Here is a 23,049-nt window from a genome sequence, read left to right as displayed (position 1 = left end):
AAACTCGGCTCTCGCGGAGCGGGCGCTCGCAGCCTGCCAGGTGGTGCTTGTGCTCGACCGCCGGGTCCTGGCAGCGGCGGGGGCGCGGCGCTGGAGCCCGAGCTCCGGTGGCTGCTGAGCCCGCGGGGCGCCGCTCGCCCAGCCGCGGCCGCGGGAAGTTCGGCCGCCAGAAGGACGACCTGGCAGGCTGCGAGCGCCCGCTCCGCGAGAGCCGAGTTTGCCCGCAGCTGCCCCTCCCCGTCTCCGGGAGCCGAGCTCCTTACCTGCCCTCCGCCCACCCGCGGGCCCCTAGCCAACTTCTCCCTGCGACTGGGGGTAACAGGCAGTTCTCGCCCTCTCTCCTGTCCCGACGGCATCCGTATGTCTTCGGACACCTGAACGCCCCAGTGTCGCCGAGGAGCCTCCCGGTGGGGAGAGGAGCACCGGTTCCCCTCGCACCGCACATCAGCGCGGACCGCGGACGCCTCACCTCCCGGTCCCGTCCCTTCCTTTTCCTCCAGGGGAGGAGGATGGGGTTGGAAACGCTTCCCCCGAGGATGCTCGTGTTGCTGGTGGCCTCGGGGATTGTTTTGTACGGGGAGCTTTGGGTCTGCGCTGGCCTCGACTATGATTACACTTTTGATGGGAACGAAGAGGATAAAACGGACACGATAGATTACAAGGACCCTTGTAAAGCCGGTAAGTGCCTCTCCAGGTCGGGACGGTGGCGCGCGGGGTCCGTCGCGCTGGATTTCCGAGGGGTGGCGGTGGGAGCTCACCTGTTTCCTTCCCTCTCTCGCCAGCCCCTCCGCCGTCCCTCCTTCTCTTGCCCTCCTTTCCTTCCCCTCCCCACCCCCCAAGTGGCAGTCGCCGTGGCCCGAGTTGACTGGAGTTCTGTGCTAGTGGGATCGAACGCCAAGCTCCCATCTCCCAGTTTGGGAAAAACGTCCAGAGTTCGGATTCCCTTCCCCTCCCCCAGCAAAACGAAACAAGACTTACACACAGCTGGCTGGCCGTGGGTTTTAAATACCAACACTCAGCGGGCTATATGTATCTGGAGGGGACTTCACCTCCTCTTTGTTCCAGGGTGCGGTTCCCCGGTGCTCGCCCGAGACCCAGCTGGTTCGAGTTCCCCCAAATATGGGTGGGGGTGGGATTGCTACCTCGGGACACCTTTGCTTCCCTCTTTTGCCAGGGATTTCAAGTGTGGGATCCGGGCGAAAAGGGGATTGTGGGACGACCTTGGAAGCTCTCATGCTAGATAGAATTCGAATGCATTTGCCCATTTAAAATAAACCTTAAAAAAACTGTCCAAGTTGTTACCCCATTCAAACTTGCGCCTTCCTTCCTGTGTACGCCCCCTGGGAACCGCAGTTTGACCTGCGCTGCCTGAAGCTCAGCTTCCCCTCGCGGGTCCCCAAGCGCGCCGGGATCTTCCCCTCTCCCCCCAACGCGTCCTGCGCCTCTGCGGGTCCTCCTCCCGCTCAGGGCGGAGCTTAGCTCCCGCTGCCTCAGGTCGGATTCGCACGTGCCGCGGCCGGTGACCACGTGAGCGCAGCGTCCCGGGGTCTCCGGAGGCGCCAGGTCCCTGGCCCTGCGCAGCGGAGGTTGGGGTGACCAGAATTCAGTGTGGTGGACTCACGACCAACTTCGGAAGGAAGGTTACGAGGGGTGTTGGGGCCGACTCGGTAGGGTTGTTTGTAAGCACGTTCTGTCCCATCTCTAGAGGTGTGGGCCTTGGCGAAGCAGAGAGGAAGGGAGTGGGCAAAGTGCCAAAAGTGTGTCTGCCTCTCCGGATTCTGTGCGGGCTTGGTCGGTATGTGACTGCGACTTCTTCCCTTTTCATAGCTAGGTAAACCTTATTCAGCCTTTCTTGGTCCTGAAGGAAGGAGAAATGCACACAGTGAAAGAAAATGCTGGAAATTCCCTTGTTGCTTTGTACCGTTGATGACACATTGCTCTGACAAGGAGCGAATGTGTGCTGTGTGCGCGTTATCAGATCTTCCTTGGTGCCCTCTTACTGAAGATAGTTGTTCAAAACTTGGAGTAGCTTCGTAGACACTTGTCAGTCTGGAGCTTTGAATTCTCATTTGATTCCATTTGGTTTGTAAGTTTCCTCCTGACACCTTTAACACTAAGTCTGTCCCGCCAGAAGTTTCTTGGGCCTTCCCTGGTGGTTTGGAGAAGGAGACATCATTCTGCCAGGATGGGTGACTAGCGACTGGACAACCAGAATTCAGTACTGTAACAACTCCCCAAAGCACACTTTTTATTGGGAAATTAGTTTTGAGTCATGTTTACAGCTGGGTGAAAATTGTGTACTTTCTTGTTTTACATAAGGTAGAAATGAAGTGTTTCTAAAGGTTGTCTAGGGAAACATCTATTCTGATGCTCTCTTGTGTGAAAAATTCAACCAGCTATTAATATGAAAAAACCAGGGCATATGTATCATGGGCTTGATTTCAGGACAATAAATATTGTTTTCCATACAGATTCAAGTAAAAGTTTATGTCTTTGAAAATCATTGACTTCAAATATGAATATAAGAAGTGTCAAAAATTAGTACTATTTTCAGAAATTATGTTGTTTTTAGACTTATGTTAGAAATTGTGCAGAATAAGATTCGGCGAACATACTGGTTTTTTTGTTTTGTTTTGTTTTTGGTTTTCTACTTAAGACTGTTTTCAATTTTGAAATTTAAATGGTTGCACCATGTGTATTGAAATATGACTCAAGGATAAATATTTATTATCCTCAGTAAATAAACATCTAGAGTAAGGAAAAAAATTCTAAGAGCGTTTATTTTGTTTTTTCCTTTAATATTGGTTTATTGTTGAGCATAGCTGTTGAAGATAAAACAATGAAAACAACTTTGAATGGGTTATTACTCTAATCTTATTTCTTCCCTATCTTTGAGTACAAGAGGCATACCTGTGTGTATGTGTATGTTGTGTATGTATCATGAAAGAGAGAGAAGAATGGCACCAGTGGTAGGCTGAGAAGTATGTCCAAAATCTGAGATCACTTAAAAAAATTTTTTAATGGTTTTTTGTTTTTGAGAGGGAGGCAGGAAGGGAAGGGGGGGGGGAGAGGGGGGGAGGGGCAGAGAGAGAAGGAGACACAGAATCCCAAGCAGGCTCCAGGTTCTGACTTGTCAACACAGAGCCCCCATGCAGGGCTCGAACCCATGAACCATGAGATCATGACCTGAGCCCAAGTAGGATGCTTAACCAACTGAGCCCCCCAGGGGCCCCTGCCATCACTTTTTAAATGATCAACCCTACCTTTTAAAATTCAGTGACATGAAGGCTTTAATTTACCATCTTGGCTAAAGAGTGGCAAAATCCTTTTTGTTTTTCCCTTGGCCTCTCTTTTGGCACTATATAAGACAAGTAAAAGTTGTAATAACAGGAAAAAAATTAAATAGTACATTGAAATCCCAAACAAGAGTCAAAAAAAGGTCACTAAAATAAGAAAGATGAGGACAGATATGTGAAAAAGGCCACACAAAAGCACGGAAGGTGCTCTCCAGATTCTGGGATACCTTTGTCTGCCCTTTCTAAGAGCAGAGTGGAGGACGTGGGCCATGAAATAAAGTGTCCTTCTCTAACAAGGGTCCTAATTTTCCTCAGACTATACAGTGGCTTGATGTCATAATGACTAATGAAACCATAATTTTCAGTTCAACACAACAGCCCAAATGGGTGGAATTTGTGAATCTTCCCATTACACAGATAGGAAAACAGATGCTCCATGAGGTCAAATGCTTGTTAAGATTATCCAGAACTTGATTTGAAGTCTCCTGGCTGCAAAACCTGCATGCATATAGACAGATAGACAGACAATAACACTGCATTCTTAGCTGGCCTTTTGGAGGTCTTCCTTGAAATGCAAACAATAGAAATTTGTCTGGGTTTACCTAGAGTCTAGACTAATAAAAGTGCAGTTACTTTCATATCTGGTAAGTATGAAATGACTAAGAACATAGTTTCATCTTATAAAGTCTTTGAGGTCAGAGGTCATAGCTGATTTTTAATGTTTATCACAGGGAGATAGATTACCACTGTTGGTATCTAGCTAAAGTTCTTAATTCCATCTCGATATCTGTAGAGTATAAATGTTGATCTTCATTCCTCATCTACAAACTTCTATTTTAACCAGTAATGTGACTCAAGAAGAAATATAAATATAACATTAAAATTGTGCCATTCTTAATACATTTGTGAAATGGTATAATTTGTATATCCATGAGAACTCTAATTTCAAGTTCATGGGACAGAAAGGAAGCCTCAGGTTAATTTAATTGAACTTTCACTTAGACATTTGGGTATAAGCAAAAGTAGGTTAAGTTAGTACAGCACAGCTTCATGTATATTTATATAGCCAAATCTGTTAGGACAGAATGTAGGTAATTAATCTTTCTCTCTTTGTAGATAATCACAAAGAAGCAGATAATTCAAAGGAGTATCTGACTGTCTTTCTTCAGCGTAGTATGTAGTCCTCTGAGTTTGCAATCCTACTCTCTCTAGTTCAGAAGGTTCCTGAGGGACACCAGGAAGCTGATGCTGCAGGAAGTCATTCCAGAACAGAGACTGTTTCAGTGTTGTACTGTTCCATTCCATTCCAGAACATTCCCTTGTTTCAGTGTGGAACTGTTCCAGTAGGTGTTAATCTGAGTATTAATATCTATGAAGAGCCTGGGCAAATTCAGCGTGCAAGTTAAACTCTCAGATTTGTCTAGAGGTTCCCTGGAAAAACAGAAACCTGATAAACTCTGTATTCCCTGCCTTCCTCCTTTCTTTCTCTGTTTGTACTTAAGGGGGTATCTGGAAAGCTCAGGCAATCGAAATACAAGAGGTAAGAAGGGGGATTGAAGAATTTCTATTGTGAGTGATGGGTAGAGGCGGAGGAGATCGATGACATAAAATGTTTGTCTAGAAGATTTGTCCTTATCCTCTTGGACAAGTGTGAACACCCTGAAAAAAAAGACTTTCTACTTTGAATCTCCTCAGTAAATGACTCCTTTGCTTGGAAAAAATCCAAACAAGATTAAAGGTCAGTGACTTGCAAGGTTAAATTTGCCTTTAGAGTGGCATATACAAGCCTGTTTACATAGAAATAGGCTTTTGGCATCCTAAAGGATTCTCCTTTCCGCTTTTCTTTGCAATTAATGTCCCAGGGTTCTGGTGTACTAATTCTTCATCAATTCTTCATGGGATAATTTTCATAAATTCATAATTTCTTGGTAAAGATCTTCTTTCTTTTGGTCCTCAGTGCTGTACTTTCTAGCTTCATTGCCAGCCTCTTAGGTATGAGGTTTTAGAATTTGATGTCCAACGCGGTGTCTACTTTATTCTATCATAGTATTAAATATTGAGGCATATATTTCTTGGTCAGCACCTCTCTAGGTTGCCAAACCCTCATGTTAAAAATGCATTTCGTAGAGTGGCTTCCCTTAACCAGCCTCTTCTCTTTCAGTTTTCATTCCTCAGATCTTGCTTTGTTCTTTTTTTTTTTTTTTTTTTTCCTTCTCCTGCTTCTGGTGCCAACTCAGAAGTGGCCAGAGTACAGTTTTTGCAAAAGGGATGGATAGACATTATATTCTATACACTTGAATTCTGTTCATCATTTACAATAGTAATTCTTTAGCCCTTGTCGTGAGGGTTCACATCCATTTTTGGCCCATAAATGGCAGTTACTGTCACTAGGTATGAATTAGGTGGACTATTTTTTTCTTAAATATATCCCCAAAGAGGAAGCTGGCTTTGAAACTCCTTTTTGTTGATTTACATATCGTCTCCTGGTGTCTTCCCAGTTTTTGATCCCTGAAGAAGGTGGTATCATTTACAAGTTCAAAATCTAGCTGGAATCCCCTCTCTGAGGCAGTTCAGGTAATAATTAATGGAGTCTTTATGATTTCTAAGTCAGCAGGTGCTGTTTGAGTCCTCCCTTCTCTGTTGAGGCCTCCTGAGTCTATGGTGGAACAGTTAGACGTGCCTAAGAGCCCATCTAGCAAAGGCTTTTTGAGAAAGTTAGCACATAATTCCCTACTTTTCCTCTTGCCATCATGATGGCTCATTTTTCTATGAAGGCCTGATGTATGCCATGTATAGTTTCTTCTACAGAAACCATATTGTCTTCCCCCATTATGTATGTAAGAATCCTATTTTTGTGCATCTTAGCAACTCTCCCTTACTTAACATTTATTCTTACTTGCCTGTAGTTACCATCATATTCTTTGTAAACCTTAAGAATATTAGTCACATTAATGATCCCTTTGGCCTCTTCAACAGTGAGTGTACTGGACAGAGGTTAGCCTCTCAATTTTTCTAGAACTCAGGTAGATAGTATTGAGTGCTAGTGATTTACCATCATTATTGTTTTTCTTTTTAGAATATTATCTATTGTTTTTAATAGTACCTTAGACCCATCTACTTAAATATTTAAAATTAGGACTGCCCTAAGCTTTTCTAAGAATGCTTGGAAAAGATAGAGGTGAATAATCCATTTAAAATGAGGCCTTGCACATCCTGCTGGGACCATCTGGTGTCTGGGGAGATGGGGGGAGGGGGCCGTACTGCTCCCCTGAACTGTAAGAAAGCCCCCTGCAGCATCTGGAGCCCATAGCTAGGCCTGGGCCAGGCTGAGGCTCAGGTGCCTGGCAAGGTTTCTGGGCCTGTAGGATATCCTCAACTGAGGGAATTTTGAGGCCTCTTACAGTTTTCATATTCCAAGATCTGAAATTAATCCTGGACTTATCCTTCCTAAATGAGGGAGTTAAGAGTCCTCTCCCCAACCCTGGATATAGTAGAATGATTTAGCAGTATGGCTTTAGTGGTTTATTTCCTTTAGTTATCTATTGAGTAATGATGCTTAGGGAGGAACATTAAAAACAATTTATAGCCTTAAAGTTATGGAATGAATTGCATAGAATATGTTCTTTCCCAGAGAGCAGAAGGGAGGGAATCCCTTGCTTATTTATTTAGTTCTTGCCATTGTCAGCCCTGAAAATGGGATATTGACTATTAGATTTTGAGACACTGTGGGTTGGCTAATGGAATGCTTGTTTTATCAGCTCTTTACAAAACGTGGGCTAATCCTGTCAAGCTGTTTTAAAGAGCTCAACTATATATTTGTATTAAGAAGTATTGTAAATTAGGTGTTAATTGAAATCCAGAAAGTGAACCAAGGAGACATTTGTCTTACTCAGCTCTTCTCTTGCAATTTACATTTATAGTTTGAGCTAAACTATTTGCTCTAGACCATATTAGAAAAAAAACACAAAACTTTCTTGAACGATAATAGTTCTAAAATGTTGAAACCATACATTAGAAGGTCAGAAGTGCTTCCAGATATATTATTTTTCTCAAACAAAAGCCAATGTTGTGTAAATACTCAAAGCATTTACCTTGATGTTTAAAAAAATATATATTTCAACAGTTTTTGACACACTACACCATTTTACAAATCAAGGGAGTTGTATGGGGATGCAGTCACAAAGCGTGTATTTACTATCGACAGTTGATATCTTCCCTGTGTTGTTGAACTTCCTATTGATGACATTTAATTTGTGTGTTGGGGGAGCGTAGGTGGATGTGTAGGAGGGTAGAATAGTTTCTTCATTCTTTACATTTCTCATCTGTGTTAAACTGTTAGCACGTGGATTGTGTACCACAGGGACTCCTTGAATGGCCCTGGGCCTAGTAGCTGATCTCAGCATTTTTGAGCTCTCTTCTTTGGCCATGAGTAGATTTGAAGTGCTTATTAAGATCATCTCTGCTCTTGTGCAGCATTGGGAACCCACTTGGCACCATTTCAGTGGACCAGTCATACTGAAAGGATGGTGCTCTATTCCTCAGGGCTGAGTTCTCTGACCGCAGATACCTAGAGGTGAAGGTTTAGGATAGTTTGTGTTTTGTACTCAAATTCTGGAAGTTAATTAAACCTTTAAAATATCCCCGGGAAGAACATCGTGTATAACCAGAAAACAGGCACATGGAGACCTTTCTTAGAGAATGAGTTTTTGGACCTCACTGTCTAGGAATTGCCTTTGTTAGTCATGTCAAAATAACATAGTTCATCTTTTCACATTAAATGTTTTACATAGTCTTCTATCTTCACCATATCGCCATCAATTAATATTATTGTTACCTCTTTTGGACAAATGAAGAAACAGACTCAGAAAGATTCAGTGGTGGGCCTGTCATGATACTTACTGAGTGGTGAGAATTTGAACCTGAACCTGGGTTCTGTATTTCAGATGCCTTTTTTTTTTTTTTTTTTTTTTTTTTTAATCCCCTGTAGTGGCTCCTCAGCCAGTACATATGTATTAAGACTGGCAGTTGAAGTGATGGTATTTGTGCCCTGGGCCTCTATCCCTTTTGGCAAGTGGTTTTCTGTAGTGAGAATACATTTTGTCTTTAGCATTCTGGCTTTTATAACCCATATATTGTCAGAGTAAGGCCAATACTTTCAATTGCATGGAATACAGGGGAGACCCTAGTCCCTATCAAAAGAGTGTTCTCTAAGTGTGGAGAGTTGTAAACTAAATGTCCAATTATGTACGGGACGGATACAAAATGCATACGATTAATTTTAATAGTGTTAGAGAAATATTTGAGCGCTAAATAGTGTCAGGGAGACACTGCTGCCCATTGTCCCAAGTATTTAATTGTGACAGCAGGCTTCTCATGTCAGTGAAGGCAGAGGCTGAATTGGATTTGAGCAGAATTCGTCGTAATTAGTGTCTGGTTCTTGGCACAGGCTCTGACATTTTGTGTGGTAACTCGTTAAATTGTTTCACACTTTGGATTTGCTGTCTGAGTATTCATTGAATGCATGATTATGAGCCCATAAAGAGTGTGAAGAACTTCCTTTCAAATGCAGGTGATTCAGGAAAGTGGTTTATTGTGTACAGTATGTATGTAAATGATGCGTGAATGCCTTTGAGAAAACAAATATGCTGTGAGAAGGCTCTTAAGTAACTTTATCTTTTCAATCCTAACTTGTCTGAAAGCCCTAAGGTCAAAAGCTCCAAAGCTTTGGGGGATCATAGGGTTAACTAAACTTCTTGGAACTCCAGTGTGGTTTCCTAAGACTAGGAAGTCTGGCCTGTTCAAAATATATACTTTATGTAATATTTACTAAGTTACAATTTCTTTGAAGAAAACATGCTACTTTTAGCAAATTATCATGTGTTCTAGAAGGAAGAGTTCCTGCCTGTATTTTTTCTCTGACAAATGGGTAAGAACAAAATCTGGTGAAACAGGCTTCCCTTTTCTGTTTCCTTCTTTTCTAAACCTAAGAACCAAGGGGAAGTTTTTCTTTTATATATATTTTTTAGTCCCAGGGGAAGAAATAGTATATATGTGGACCTGGGAAGTGTGGCCTGCAGGCAGTGACCAGGGGAGGAAAAATTAGGATTTTCCATCTGGAATGGGTAATGGAAATAATGACTTAAATCAGGTTGCCTTATGTTTCTGTGGGGAAAGAGATTTGTGAGATTTGCTGGGTGAACTAGTGTCCAAGAGTAAAGACAGAAAAAAGATATTGATTATAGGATATACTTCCATTGTGTCCAAGATTAAAAAGTTTACAATAAGACCAGATTTCTAGTGTATGTCATGGTAGAATGGGGCTTCATGTACAAAACTGTATGCATCATAAAAAGTATCCTATAACATATCTTATTTCTGTATTGCATAGTACCTATAGCTTAGGGTTTTAAGGTAACTTATCATATGTTGCTCTGTGATAGAATCAGAATTTGAATCCAGAACTCTGGATTCCATGTGTTGTCATGATGCTTCATTCTTCCTTTCCTCCTCCCCCTCCTCGTCTCCTCCTACTCCTCCTCTTCCTCCTCCTTCTACCTCTCTCTCTCTTTCTCAGATAGGTGTATTTTTGAAAATTGGGATTGGCTTCAAAAATTATTATTACTATTTTTTAAGATTTTAAGGAGACAGAATAGTGCTGCTATTAAAAATTTGGGCTCTGGAATAAGAAGGACATGACTTCTAATACCAGCCCACACATATGGGAACTGTGTGTGGCTTTTGGCAATACCTTTTATGCTTCAGTTTTCTCATCTATAAAATGGAGACGACGTTATGACCCTCACGGTGTTGTTATAAGAACTAAATGAATGTGAAGTAAAAATCACTCTGTCTGCAACAGAGTAAACACTGTATAATTTTTACTCATAGTGCCATAAATATATAGGAGGTAGAGGATTTTTTTTTAATTGCAGCTACTTATTGGTGGGAAGGTGTTCTTTATAAAAACATTTGTAGATAAAGTTCTTTTTTCTTGTCATATACAAAAATGCATTCATATCTCAAGTTCTTCATATTTTACAGTTGAGAGGTTAAATCCCCAGTAGAAAAATAAGGGAGGTTTGGAAAGGTAACAGGCAAGGTTTGACTATTTGCTCAAATGCTTAATAGACCCAAAATATAGTGACAGTTTTCAATTCCCATTCATAATATGTAAATAGAATCTTGGCTATATAGTCTTTCAGCAATTTCTGGTACACATTATATTTGCCATCTGGATTAAGTTGAAGAGTTTACGTACTCATAATCCTGTGTTTACACAGAGCTAAGTGTAAGCACATGGCTCTAAACTGCAAATATTCATAAATTCATCAAACCTTTATTGAACACTTACTGTGGATGAAACATGGATTTATCCTTGGAATTCCAGAAGATGAAATATGATACAATCCCTGACCTGGTGCAGCCTTAACTTTACCACTTTTAGGTAGAGAATACCTAAAAGTAGATAATATACAGCTAATGTGTTAATAGTTGCTTATATACTAATCGCATAACTATATGCTAAAATTATTTCAATTTAGTATTTGAAAATGGATGCTATTATAAATGGTGACAATCAAGAAATATATTCTTATAATTTTTTCCTCGAATTTTCTTTACTCATGATATATGAAGAGTGAAAGGTAGAGCTATGAAAACTTCTAAGCAAGTACTTTGCAAGCTTTGTTATTTGGCAGTGGACTGGGATGGGATGTAACTAATAATTGTGCAGTTATTTGGAAGAAGTCTGTATTGATAATATGATTTCCGTTTGTTTTTCTCAGATAGCTTGATTTAGAAATTTCAACTTCTTTTTGTCATCTTTTCCTACATTATCTGCTAGAGTACATTTCTGTCCTTTACGCAGTATCCTTATCCTTAAATACATCTTAGTATACATGGTTGACTCTTTGCTTACAGGTCCAGGCAAAGCAAAAATAGATGATAAATGAAAAAAAAAGAGTCTAGTGTTTTTACTTGCAGTGTTCTCCTGTGGTTTTGAAAAGGAAATATAAATTTTGTTTTCTTTAAATAATTCTGTGTGGGTAGTGGTATGGCAGTTGGAAAACAAACTGAATTGGTAGTAAGAAATATAATTTCCACTGCGGACTTTGCTGTTGTATTCGTATGTAACCTTGGGGATGTCCCTTGATTTTCTGGGACCTAGTCCCTGAGGTTAGGAATCCCTAAGTCTGTCTGAGCTACAAAGCTCTCTGCACCCTGGTGTCTCTGACATGAGAAGTAAGATCTCCTTTGAAGTGATACCAGGAAGTTGTGGGACCAACGGCCTATACTGTTCATTGAGAGGAAAGGGAAGATGTTTACACCTCTCCAGCAGGCACTTTTATGAAGACCTCAGGTTTCTCATGGCTCCAGCCAAATCATGGCAACTAACAGATTGCAGCTGCAATAGGGCTGTGCAGTTCCCTGACTTGAATTTTGCCAGAATTATCTTTGAAAGCATTTATGAATAATTTCCGATTCCTCTTTTCCAACCTCAGTCCATCAGCAAAACATCTGCCCAAACAGCGACCAGGTATGTGAGCAGCATCTATGTGCGTTTCAGAACTTGTTAGTCTCACATCACCACTAGAATCGAGTGTTGCTCTATTTGTTTCATAGAAGAGATGATTGCACTGCAGATGAGCAGAAAATGGCCAGTGGATGGGGAAAATTCACTTCTTTCAAGTTGGAGGTCAATATTCATAGTGGCGAGAACAAGAGCTCTAAAGAATCTACAGCAAAGTTTTTCTCACTTAAAGCATTTTTTGAAATATACAGTATATTAAAAGATGCATTCTTATGTCAATTGATCACATATCTATTCTTGAAAACATTCTTCTACTTGGCACAAGTGTGTACTGTTAATTATCTGTATAAAATTAAATTTCTCAAACTTTCAATTTATCTGAATTGTCTAGTGAATAGTTTTTTTCATCATAAGTTAATTTATGTAAATTTTTTTAAATGAAGAGTCTCAAATTCTCAAACAAATCATTGCCAAAAGAAGTTTTCATTCTTGAGCTTTTATGATAGTAAAGAATGAACTCCAATAGAAATTAATAGCCTGAATCTAGGTAGTATGGTTTAACTTAAAGAACACTGGATATTGTGTCAGGAGACCTAGGTGCATGTCTGGGGTCTCCCGTGTTTAATTATATTATTTGGGTTAATGCTGCTGAATTTAAATTCTCTCATTTGTAATATGGGATAGTGATACCTAGTCTATAATAAATAGGTAAGGATTAAATGCATAAGTGTGGTGCATTGTACAGATGTAAATTAATACAACCAATATTTTACACTTGGTGTGTTTCAGGAAGATTGGAGAATACAAGATGTGTCCCTTCCTATAACAATTTCAAATCTACCAGAAAAAAAGCAACAGATATTTCAGTTATGAATATGAAAGTGTAACAAAATATTGCAGTAACACAGAGGAAGGAATGCATTAATTATGTTTGGGATTGGGAAGACTTCTTAAGGATGGTGGCATTTGAGTTGGATCTTGGCTTATAAGTTTCTTCCTGGACAAAAGGTGGTGCAAAACTTTATAGAGTCAAATCACTAAGATAAAAACTGAAGCTATGTATGGAGACTCATGGAATTTTATGAAAGAGAAAGTGGTAAATAGTCTAATGTGGGTAATGCAGAGGGTATATAAAGGTTTGTGCTTTGGCAAGAGATGATTTGGGAAGGTGCAATCTAAAAAGATTTTTAATGCCCAGAGGGGGTGTGAATTTGATCCCCTTTGCAGTGGGATAGGGATTTATTGAAAACTTAGATCAGATTACTGGCTTGATAACAGTCTTATTTTTTTAAAGATAAGTGAGGATGTAAACAGTGGTCTCATGTGGTAGCTGTAGGAAGTAAGGAGCAAATGGGAGCGTGGAGGCTTGTTAGAGCTATAGTAAAAGTAGTGGCCAAGTGTTGATGAGTATTTGCATTTGTACTGTGGCCTTAGTTATAGAAAAGAGGGATTGGATTTAAGAGACCAGTCACCAATTGGACAGACTTGGAGTGAAGATCAGAGGGTAGAAGAAAAGGAGGACTCAAAGATGATGTCTCCATGGCTGTATACTTGAGTGACTGGAGGAGAAACAATGATACAGAGCAAGGTAAGAAGCACAAAAAAAAAAAAAAAAAAAAAAAAAAAAAAAAGAAAAAGAAAAAGAAAAACAAAAACCAAGTTTGTCTTTTGTAAGCAAATAAATTTGGTTTTGAAATCCCTTTGAATTGCACATATCTGCTGTTTGTTATCATAGGTCCCTTCTTGTTGTTATTCTTTGGGAATATATTTGTTGTATTTAGACTTTTGTATTCTATATTAACTTTGAAATCAACTGTCATGCCCTACTGTTTAGATTTAGATTTGAATTGCCTTGAGTCTCTGGATTAATTTAGAAAGAATTATTTTTATGATATTGAGTCTTTAAATCCATGAATATGGTATGTATCTGCATTTGTTTAGGCTTTCTTTAATACTGTTTAAGAAATTTTTAGTGTTTTTAACTATAAATGTTTTCTGCATGTTTTGACAAATTTATTTATATATATTTTCTATTTTTTTTTATTAAAAAAAATTTTTTTTTTCAACGTTTATTTATTTTTGGGACAGAGAGAGACAGAGCATGAACGGGGGAGGGGCAGAGAGAGAGGGAGACACAGAATCGGAAACAGGCTCCAGGCTCCGAGCCATCAGCTCAGAGCCTGACGCGGGGCTCGAACTCACGGACCTCGAGATCGTGACCTGGCTGAAATTGGACGCTTAACCGACTGCGCCACCCAGGCGCCCCTATATTTTCTATTTTTTGATGATACAAAATTTCTTTTAGGCCATGTGCTGCTATTACATAGAAATGCATTTGATTTTTGATATGTTTACTTTTTACCCCAAATCCTTGCCAGTCTCTCATTAATTTTAATAATTTATCTGTATATTCTTCACACAGGCAATCAAATGATCTGCAGTAAAGATATAGCTTTGTTTCTTTACAATCCCTATGCTTTAAATTTAACTTAAAACTTTCTTGCCTCGTGTGCTGATGGTATTCCAGTGTTACAGGAAATGAGGACTGAGGACTAGATTACTCTGTTCTCAATTTTAAGTAGAATGCTTTAAGTTATTTATCAATTATGCTATTTATAGTCTTTAAAACATAAGATACTTTTTATCAGATAAAGAAATTCTGCTTATACTGAGATGATACGATTATGTTTTTTTTTTTTTCTTTTGCCATTTAGTGTGGTGGATTAGAATAACTGATGTACTAATATTAACCCACTTTGCATTTCTGGGTTGAACCCAATTTTTAACATAATACATCATTCTTTTTCCTTCCCTCCATTCAGTTTATTGATACATACTTTAGAACTTTTGTTTCTGTGTTCATTAGTTAAATTGACCTGACTTCTTTTACTGTTCTTGGATTTTGGTGTCGAGGTTGTGTTAGCCTTGTAAATACTCTGGCATATATTGTGGAAGATTGGAGTTATTTGTTCTTTTAGTGAATTGAAAGGATTTTTCTTCATTTCTGTCCAGTGTATGGCATTGCTGACATTTCAGTACAAGTTTAAACTAAATTCTCCGCTTGAGTTTATTGTGCTACCATCGTAGTGTAAATTCAGAATGCAAACCTACTTTCGGGGTGATTTTTGCATATGACATTTGAGGATGTTTGCTTTTCTCTCTTCTGTTTAATTTCAGGCTTCCAGATAATCAGGTTTTGTGCAGTTACCTGGGGTGGTAGGAATTTAATTTTCATTCTTCCTTATACTGAGACAACCCAGATGATCTCAGAGTTTTGGAGGGTTATCCTCTTATTCTTTCAGCTTTGGTGGGGCTTGCATGTGTCTTCTTTCTCCTGAGCCCTGGTTGACAACAAAATTCAATAGTCAGGTCAACCAATCTAGGCAAAAGCCCTCCTTTGAGAGCTGGCTTTAGTCTTCCACATACTTCTCTGGGTTCCCTCCTTCACTCAGCCATGAAAATGTTTACTCATCCTGTCATACATCAGGGAGATTTTTAAAATATTTTATGTACCAATTTTAGTTCTCCAGGAGGCTCCAGTACCTCATCTGCCATGTTGGGAGAAACAGCAGTCTTTACAAAGGATTTTAAATATTAAAAAGGACTTTATAATGTTAAGCGTCATCAAGGCATTTTTTTTTTTAGAATTTAAAAATTATGGTGATTCAATGGCTTTATTTAAAACTAATTTACAAAAAAAATAAAATAGTTTTCTTTTAGGTTGTTTAAAAAAATTTTTTTTTTCAACGTTTATTCATTTTTGGGACATAGAGAGACAGAGCATGAACGGGTGAGGGGCAGAGAGAGAGGGAGACACAGAATCGGAAACAGGCTCCAGGCTCCGAGCCATCAGCCCAGAGCCCAACACGGGGCTCAAACTCACGGACCGCGAGATCGCGACCTGGCTGAAGTCGGACGCTTAACCGACTGCGCCACCCAGGCGCCCCTCTTTTAGGTTGTTTTTATATGCAACTCTAGTAAAAGCTTGACCTTCAAAAAAATAAAATAAAACAAATTTATTATTTTATGCTAAATATAACCATAAAGTTATATTGATATGTATATCAATATACATATACATTGGTATATGTACCATATGTCTAATTTGGTTCTTCATGATCAAGCCACCATTTGTTTTTAGCTGACTTTTCATTAGCTGACATTTAGCTGACTTTCATTCAGTCCTAGGTATGCGTAAGAAGACCTCCAGAAATTTCCTGAATTTTGTGTGAAGATTTCATTGTAAATGTCAACATTTTTATGCCCTTCACATGAAAGAATTCAATTCAAATTTAGGGCGGAAGAAAATCCAAATGAATTCAGAGCAAGCCATTGTGATTTGCAAGGGAAAGAAAGACACTGCTTGAAGGAAGCAGTACTTGGTCATCTGCACTGACTTGCTGCCTTAAGGCAAATATGATTACTCTGTAACCGTGTTAGGAAAAGCTAGGATTTTACTTTTCTTTAATTTACTGTGATGTAGATTGGGAATGTGTTTCAGCATATTTTGATATGTAATGCATTCTATTTTATTGATTTTGAAAACATAGAAAAGCAACCCACCATTATTCGATCTATTATTTTTTTAAATCGGTAAGGTTTTCCATTCTCCTTTAAAATAAGCAGAATTTCTTTAACCTCTCCTCACATGGTTATGAAAACTTTTACTAATATGACTTTAACCTCAATTAACAATTAACTCATTCAAAATTTCCTGTATTACTTTTTAGTTATAGGTCCTCAAAGAAAATATTAGTCTTTAATTTGTAAAAATATAGCTCTGAGTGTACTCTTAGCAATTATAGCCAAAACTTCTCACCTTGGGGCACGACAATGCTGTTTTGAAGTCCTGACCAATCCCAATTATCATGCTTAACCTGTGTTGAAACAGATTATGCAAATAAGTAGAGTGGGTGGTGGGGATTTGTACGTATGAATGGAGGTGAGTTCGTGCGTGTGTCATTCACTGATTCAGTAAGATTTGTTGAAAACATGCTATTAGTGATTTCTTTGAATTAAGCATTGCTCTCTCTGTGCCTCTTTCTTTTAAAACAGAGATACTCTTTGCTGGGTAAGTAAGTATTAAGTCATTAGTGTGAAAATCATTAACGTGGAAGATTAGTCCAGTTTTATAAATGTGCTAGGAACAGACAATAAGAGGGTGGAGAACGCAGCTCTGAGGAGAACCCAGTCCGACTTCACCACTGGTGCCTTTGGGCAGCTCTTTGGGTACTCGGATGACTCTCTTGCGCTTAAACTTTTGAATTCTTTTTATCGGTGCCTCTGCATTATCCTCAGTTTTCCTTAACCTCCATCTGGGTTGTGGTTATAGAAATTTTTCTTTTCTAAAGAAATTCTTCTGACCTTACATTAGAAGAGTTCTTCAAGATGGTAGCTATTTCCCTCAACTTCATTCCTTGTCAGTACTCCAAACTATCCTTGTCATTTTGAGTCATTAGTGAGCATGTAAGCTTGCCCTGAGCTTTTGAGTGAGAGTACTTGATAGTCTTATAAACTTATAAACTTCTATAGAATGATAATAATTTTTAAACTGCTCTTTTTAGTAAGGTTTTCTATATAGGTGGTCACTACTTAAAGAAAATTTGATCCAAATTGAGTGACCATATTTCTGAAATGCGACTGAATAAAATCTTAATAAATTCAGACTATGGACCTTCTGCTTCTGACCAGACAGGGGTAATAGGGACCAGACTATCACTGTGCCTGAAGAAACTAAAAACCTGGACAAAATATAAGGAATAGTAGTTCCAAGACATTGAGCATCAAGCAACCAAGGGCAGTGGTCTTTGGGAGATGGGAAACAAATGAGATGAGCCCTATCACTGCCTCAGCTTATTCTGTATAGGACAGGGTTGGAGAATCCAGACAGAGACCAGAAGTTTCCCTGTGTTGAGGATATGGAACTGAGAATCCAGAATTCGAAGCAGCTAGAGTTTGTGAGGCAAAACACCAGAGAGGAGATTGATGCACAGAGAAAAAGTTCTGGAGATCTGCAGAGAATCCCTTTGTTTTGTTTTATTCAGCAGTGTCCAACCCGAATAGTTAGCTGACTACTGATTAGTGCATGCATTTAAGAAGACTACCCAAGGTTCAGGAAAGAACTACCCCAAAAAGATAGAAAATTTCTTGGCGCTCACATGGAGCTGGTAATAGTGTTCTGTTCTCACCTAGCAGAATGGAAAAACTCCATAATTTACTGGATAGAAGGTAAAATCTGGGAAATGTTTTTCTAGTGTATTAGGAAAAACTTAGCACTAGACTAAACACCGTGCTGGTTCTTTCCAACAAAACTTGAAAAAAAAAAAAAAAAAAAAAAAAAAGACCGGAAAGGATCCAGATAACTTAACTGCTTCCCAGAGCAAAACTCAAGGATGTTCATAGGTATATAAAAATATCCAGCAACCAACAAGTCAAAATTCAATCAGTATTGCATCTGGCATGCAATCAATATTGCTGCATTGCTTTAAGAGGCAACAAAACAAAACAAAAACAAGAATAAAAAAACAACCCCCCAAAACAAAAAGAAAATACTGGAAACAGTGGGAATGTCTATCAGGAAAATTATTAAAATATGTTGTATTGTTGAATAGTCAATAAAATGAAGATATTGAAAGAATTAGTTAAGCCTGTGTCTTTTGACCTTGAGAGGTATTCATGGTATAATAAATGAAAAAAAATGAGTTTCCAAAAAACCCACAAACAAAAGTTATATATTTGTCTATATATGGTTTACATATGAAAGATAAATAGAAAAAGATAAGGAAGGATACACACCAGAGTATTAGTATTTGTTAGTTAAGGAAATGCAATTGAAATTGGGTGTGGAGACCATGTATAGGCATACCTGACTTTATTGTACTTCACTGAACTTTGCAAATAGAGTATTTTCTTTTACAAATCAAAAGTTTGTGGCAACCCTTCATTGAGCAAGTTTGGCTGTTAGTGCCATTTTTCCAATAGCATATGCTTACTTCATGTCACATTTTGGTAATTCTCACAATATTACAAATTTTTTATCATTATTATATTTGTTACCATGATCTGTGATCAGTGATTATGACTCACTGAAAGCTTAGATGATGGTTAGCATTTCTTAGCAATATATTTAAAATTTTTTTTAATGCTTATTTACTTTTGAGAGACAGAGTCCAAGCAGGGGAGGGGCAGAGAGAGTGAGACACAGAATCCGAAGCAGGCTCCAGGCTCTGAGCTGTCAGCACAGAGCCCGATGCAGTGTTCTCACTCACAAACCATGAGATCATAACCTGAGCTGAAGTTGTACGCTTAACCAACTGAGCTACCCAGGTGTCCCGAGCAATAAAATATTTTTTAATTAAGGTATGCACATTGTTGTATTTTTTAATGCAATGCTATTGTACTTTTAATAGACTATAGTATAGTGTTAACCTAACTTTTATATGCACTGGGAAACCAAAACATTCATTTGACTCATTTTATTGTGATATTTGCTTTATTGAGGTGGTCTGGAACTGAACCTGCAATATCTCTGAAGTCTGCCAGTAATTTTTCTTTCATATAATTGAATTATTTTACTTGTAAAATGAACATAAATTGTCTCATAATTTTTTAATCCTTAAAATATTTAAGAGAAAAATAATGACAAAGACTATATGGGGATATTAAAGATTGTTTTATAAAATGACAGCATAAAAATATGAATTTGACTATATACTTTGATTTTACAGCTGCAAAAATGAGACATGCATGTATATAAAAACTAGAAAGCACTTCAGAAGTTTTTGTTAGTGTTAGATATATGTATATTCTCCCCCACACACCTTTTTATATCTGAATGTTTGTGGGTAATATTAAGGATAGTTCTGTGATGTAAAGTGTGTAAAATATACATGGATATGGACAAAGTATAGATGAGAAAATGTAAAAATTAGCAGTATTAGAATGGCAGGTTATGAATCATTTTGTTTATTCAATTTCCCCAAACTTTATGTGACATTGTACTGTCTTTATAATAAAAAGTAACTCAAAACTCAACAGGGCTTGCAAAGAAGCACACAAATATGATTTACCATAAGGAGAAAAATCTCAGAAATGATACAGATGATAGGACTAGTAGGCAAAGACATTAAAATAATTATTACAATGGTATTTTGTATGTTTAAGAAGCTAGAAGAAAGATTTAACATGTTATGTGGAGATATAAAGGGTATAAAAAAGACCCAAATCAAATTTGTTGAGATGAAAGACCCAATGTTTGAGATAAAAAATACACTAGATGGTATTACCAACAGACTATACATTGCAGAAGAGAAGCTTGGTAAATTTGAACACAATACAAGAAGCTATGCAAAACGGAACACAAAGAGAAAAAAGACCTTAAAGGCATGAGCAGAGAGCAGCAGTGAGCTGTGGGACAAGGTCGAAGGACTTAATACATAAGTAATTGGAATTCTTGAAGGAGAAGAGATAGATGGGAGCACAGCGTGGTGGTGGTGGAACACAGCCTAGAAAACTATTTGAATAAATAATGACTGAAAATCTCTGAATCTGATGAAAACAATCAATCCGTAGATTCAATCATCTCCATCTCCAAGTATAAGAAACATGGAGAGAACTGCACTATGTCACATTGCAATCATATTTTTAAAATCCAGCGATAAAGAGAAAATATTAAAGAAGCAAGAGAAAAGAGCACATTACAGAGGAACACACAAAGGAATTGCATGTGGAGGAGCAAAGATAAGAATGATAGCAGGTTTCTCGCTGTAAGCAAAGCTAACTAATGGATGGTGCAGCCACATGTTTGAAGTACTGAAAGAGAAACACGGTCAACTTAGAATCCTTTACCCAGTGAAGGTATCTTTCGGAAATGAAGGTGGAATACTTTTTTCAGACACGCAAAAGCTGAACGAGTTTGTAACTACCCAACTTACCCTACAAAAATGTTAAATCATTCAAGTAGAGAGCAAAGGGCACGAGATGACAATCTCAATCTACTCAAAGGGATGGAGAGCCTGGGAAAGGATAGCTAAAGATGTTTCTTTCATTGTGTAAATCTCTTGTGTTGTTTAACACTTCCTTCTGCTCTGTCTTTAAAAAAAATTTTTTTTAATGTTTATTTTAGAGAGAGAGAGAGTCAGTGTGAGCAGGGGAGGGACAGAGAGAAAGGGATACACAGAATCTGAAGCAGGCTCCAGGCTCTGAGCTATCAGCACAGAGCTGGTGTGGGACTCGAACTCATGAACCATGAGATCTTGACCTGAGTTGAAGTCACGTGCTTAACTGACTGAGCCACCCAGGTGCCCCCAAAGTCTGGACTTTTAACAATTGTCTCATTTTGCTGCTCCAATTGAAAACATAAAGGAAATACAGAATTAAGGAAAAAAATCTAGCACATAGAATTCGTGGTTAATTTATGGTGGACAGTCAACCGATTTAGGTGAAAAGCAGAGAATTATTTAAATTACAAGGAAGAAGATAAGATATATTTAATTAGTTTTAGATTAATTATTGCAGTTTCCTCGGGCTTATCCACAAAAGAATAATTACACGACTGGCCAATTTCTTAAAATTTGCTTTTGTTCACCCTTCGTGAATTACCTCTTTGAATTAGGCCTGTATCTCAGTATAGTCATTTTACAGGATAGTAGACTAAGGCTCCTTTTCCCAACTTCTCTATTTTTCTATTTTGTCTTTGTCTTTTCCATTTGATTTGATGTCATATCCCTGGAACTGTTCCACTGAGGAATCAAACTCACTTCCAGAATTTTAGCTTCCTAACTTTGACTTCTCCTTAAACCTGTTTTATATTTTCTGCATCATTGTAGTAGAGAAATCAGAAAGCATTTATTTTGCTAATTGTTTGCAACTAAAACATGTAAAACAAAACAAGCTGAAGAGATCCTGACAGCTTGCTTATTTTTCTTGAAATTATTTGAGTTTGGATTTTTGACACAGTGGTCTCAAAAAAGTTTAAAAACGATAAACATACAACTTGGTAACTGTTTCTTCTTATGGAAACTATGCTTGTGACCAGAGGTCAGCATGAACTAATATTTAAGAATATGTCATGGTTATGCTTTTATTAAAAGACCATTATGTATTCATTTTTAGACTCAGGCCATGATGCCCTTTCTGTTTTAGGGCCATAGTAGATACTTCTTTCAATATAGGAAGCAAGATGTTAAAGTAATACCTATTCATTATATCCAAATAGGTACATCAGCTATAAAAAATGTGTACATTTTCTTTTAGTAGGCACCTGTGGAATATGTGAGAAATTAAAGAATATCTTGTAGAGAGTATCTTTTTAAATATATATATATATTTTTAATGTTTATTTTTGAAAGAAAGAGAGAGAGGTTGAGAGCACCAGACGGAGAGGAACAGAGACGGGAGACACAGAATCCGAAGCAGGCTCTAGGCTCTGAGCTGTCAACACAGAGCCTGACATGGGGCTTGAACCCACGAGCCGTGAGATCATGACCTGAGCTGAAGTCAGATGCTTAACCGACTGAGCCATCCGGGCGCCCCTCATAGAGAGTATCTCGTCCTAAAAAGAAATTATAATCTGGGCAGGAGCAACAGAATAAATATACCAATGATTGTAATTAAAAAAATGCAGAGTAAAGCCAGTTTCACATGGACACTTTATAAACTTATGATAAGTTAAACAGCATTGCAGTATTGAATTACCTGATATAAGTTGAATTGAAATATAGTAGATGTTTGCAACCAACAGTGCTATAGGAAAGATATTCTTTTACTAGTTCATCTTGGAAACACTTTACAAAGCGATACGGACTGGGTTTTAAGTAGATAGAAAGGATTGGATTATAATGGAGACTAAATATTTCTATAGAGCTTGTTTTTTTTTCAAACACTTTCATGTCTCTAATCTGATTTTACAACAACCTAATAGAACAAGTAGCATTGTTATTCTCATTTTAAAAATAGTTTGAGACAATAGGTTAATGTCTCGGGTGTGAACAACTGGTAACTGGTGGTGTTGCTCTTTATATCCAGGTCTTTCAACTCTGAATCCTCTGTTTTGCATTATACCACCCTTTAAAGAGGAGAGTGGAAAGCACTAAGCTAGACTCATTCTGCCTGGAACTCAGGTAAAGGAGGTTGGAAATTAGGCTAGGAGTCAGGGTTTAGACTCGGAAGCTCCTTAAATGCCTGAGAATAGATTTGAGGTAGGAGCAAGCAAGAGAAGATGAG

At 38.4% G+C, this 23,049-nt stretch overlaps 1 protein-coding gene across 2 annotated transcripts in view; it reads left to right on the top strand.

The window, feature by feature from the left end:
- The first annotated feature begins 75 nt into the window (after positions 1-75).
- The window catches only part of TLL1 (tolloid like 1), a 216,892-nt gene continuing 193,918 nt past the window's right edge, over positions 76-23,049 (top strand). Inside the window, exon 1 of one of the 2 annotated variants that reach the window (XM_040471047.1) lies at positions 76-678. In XM_040471047.1, the coding sequence (XP_040326981.1) occupies positions 510-678 (169 nt within the window). In that variant the 5' untranslated portion in view covers positions 76-509. The remainder of the gene's footprint in view (positions 679-23,049) is intronic. The other variant, XM_040471053.1, reaches the window with a different exon arrangement.

This window comes from Herpailurus yagouaroundi, unplaced genomic scaffold (assembly GCF_014898765.1).
Source record: "Herpailurus yagouaroundi ecotype Mexico unplaced genomic scaffold, PumYag 28, whole genome shotgun sequence".
In the NCBI taxonomy this organism is placed as follows: Eukaryota; Metazoa; Chordata; class Mammalia; order Carnivora; family Felidae; genus Herpailurus; species Herpailurus yagouaroundi.
This window is presented reverse-complemented; position numbering and strand designations above follow the sequence as displayed.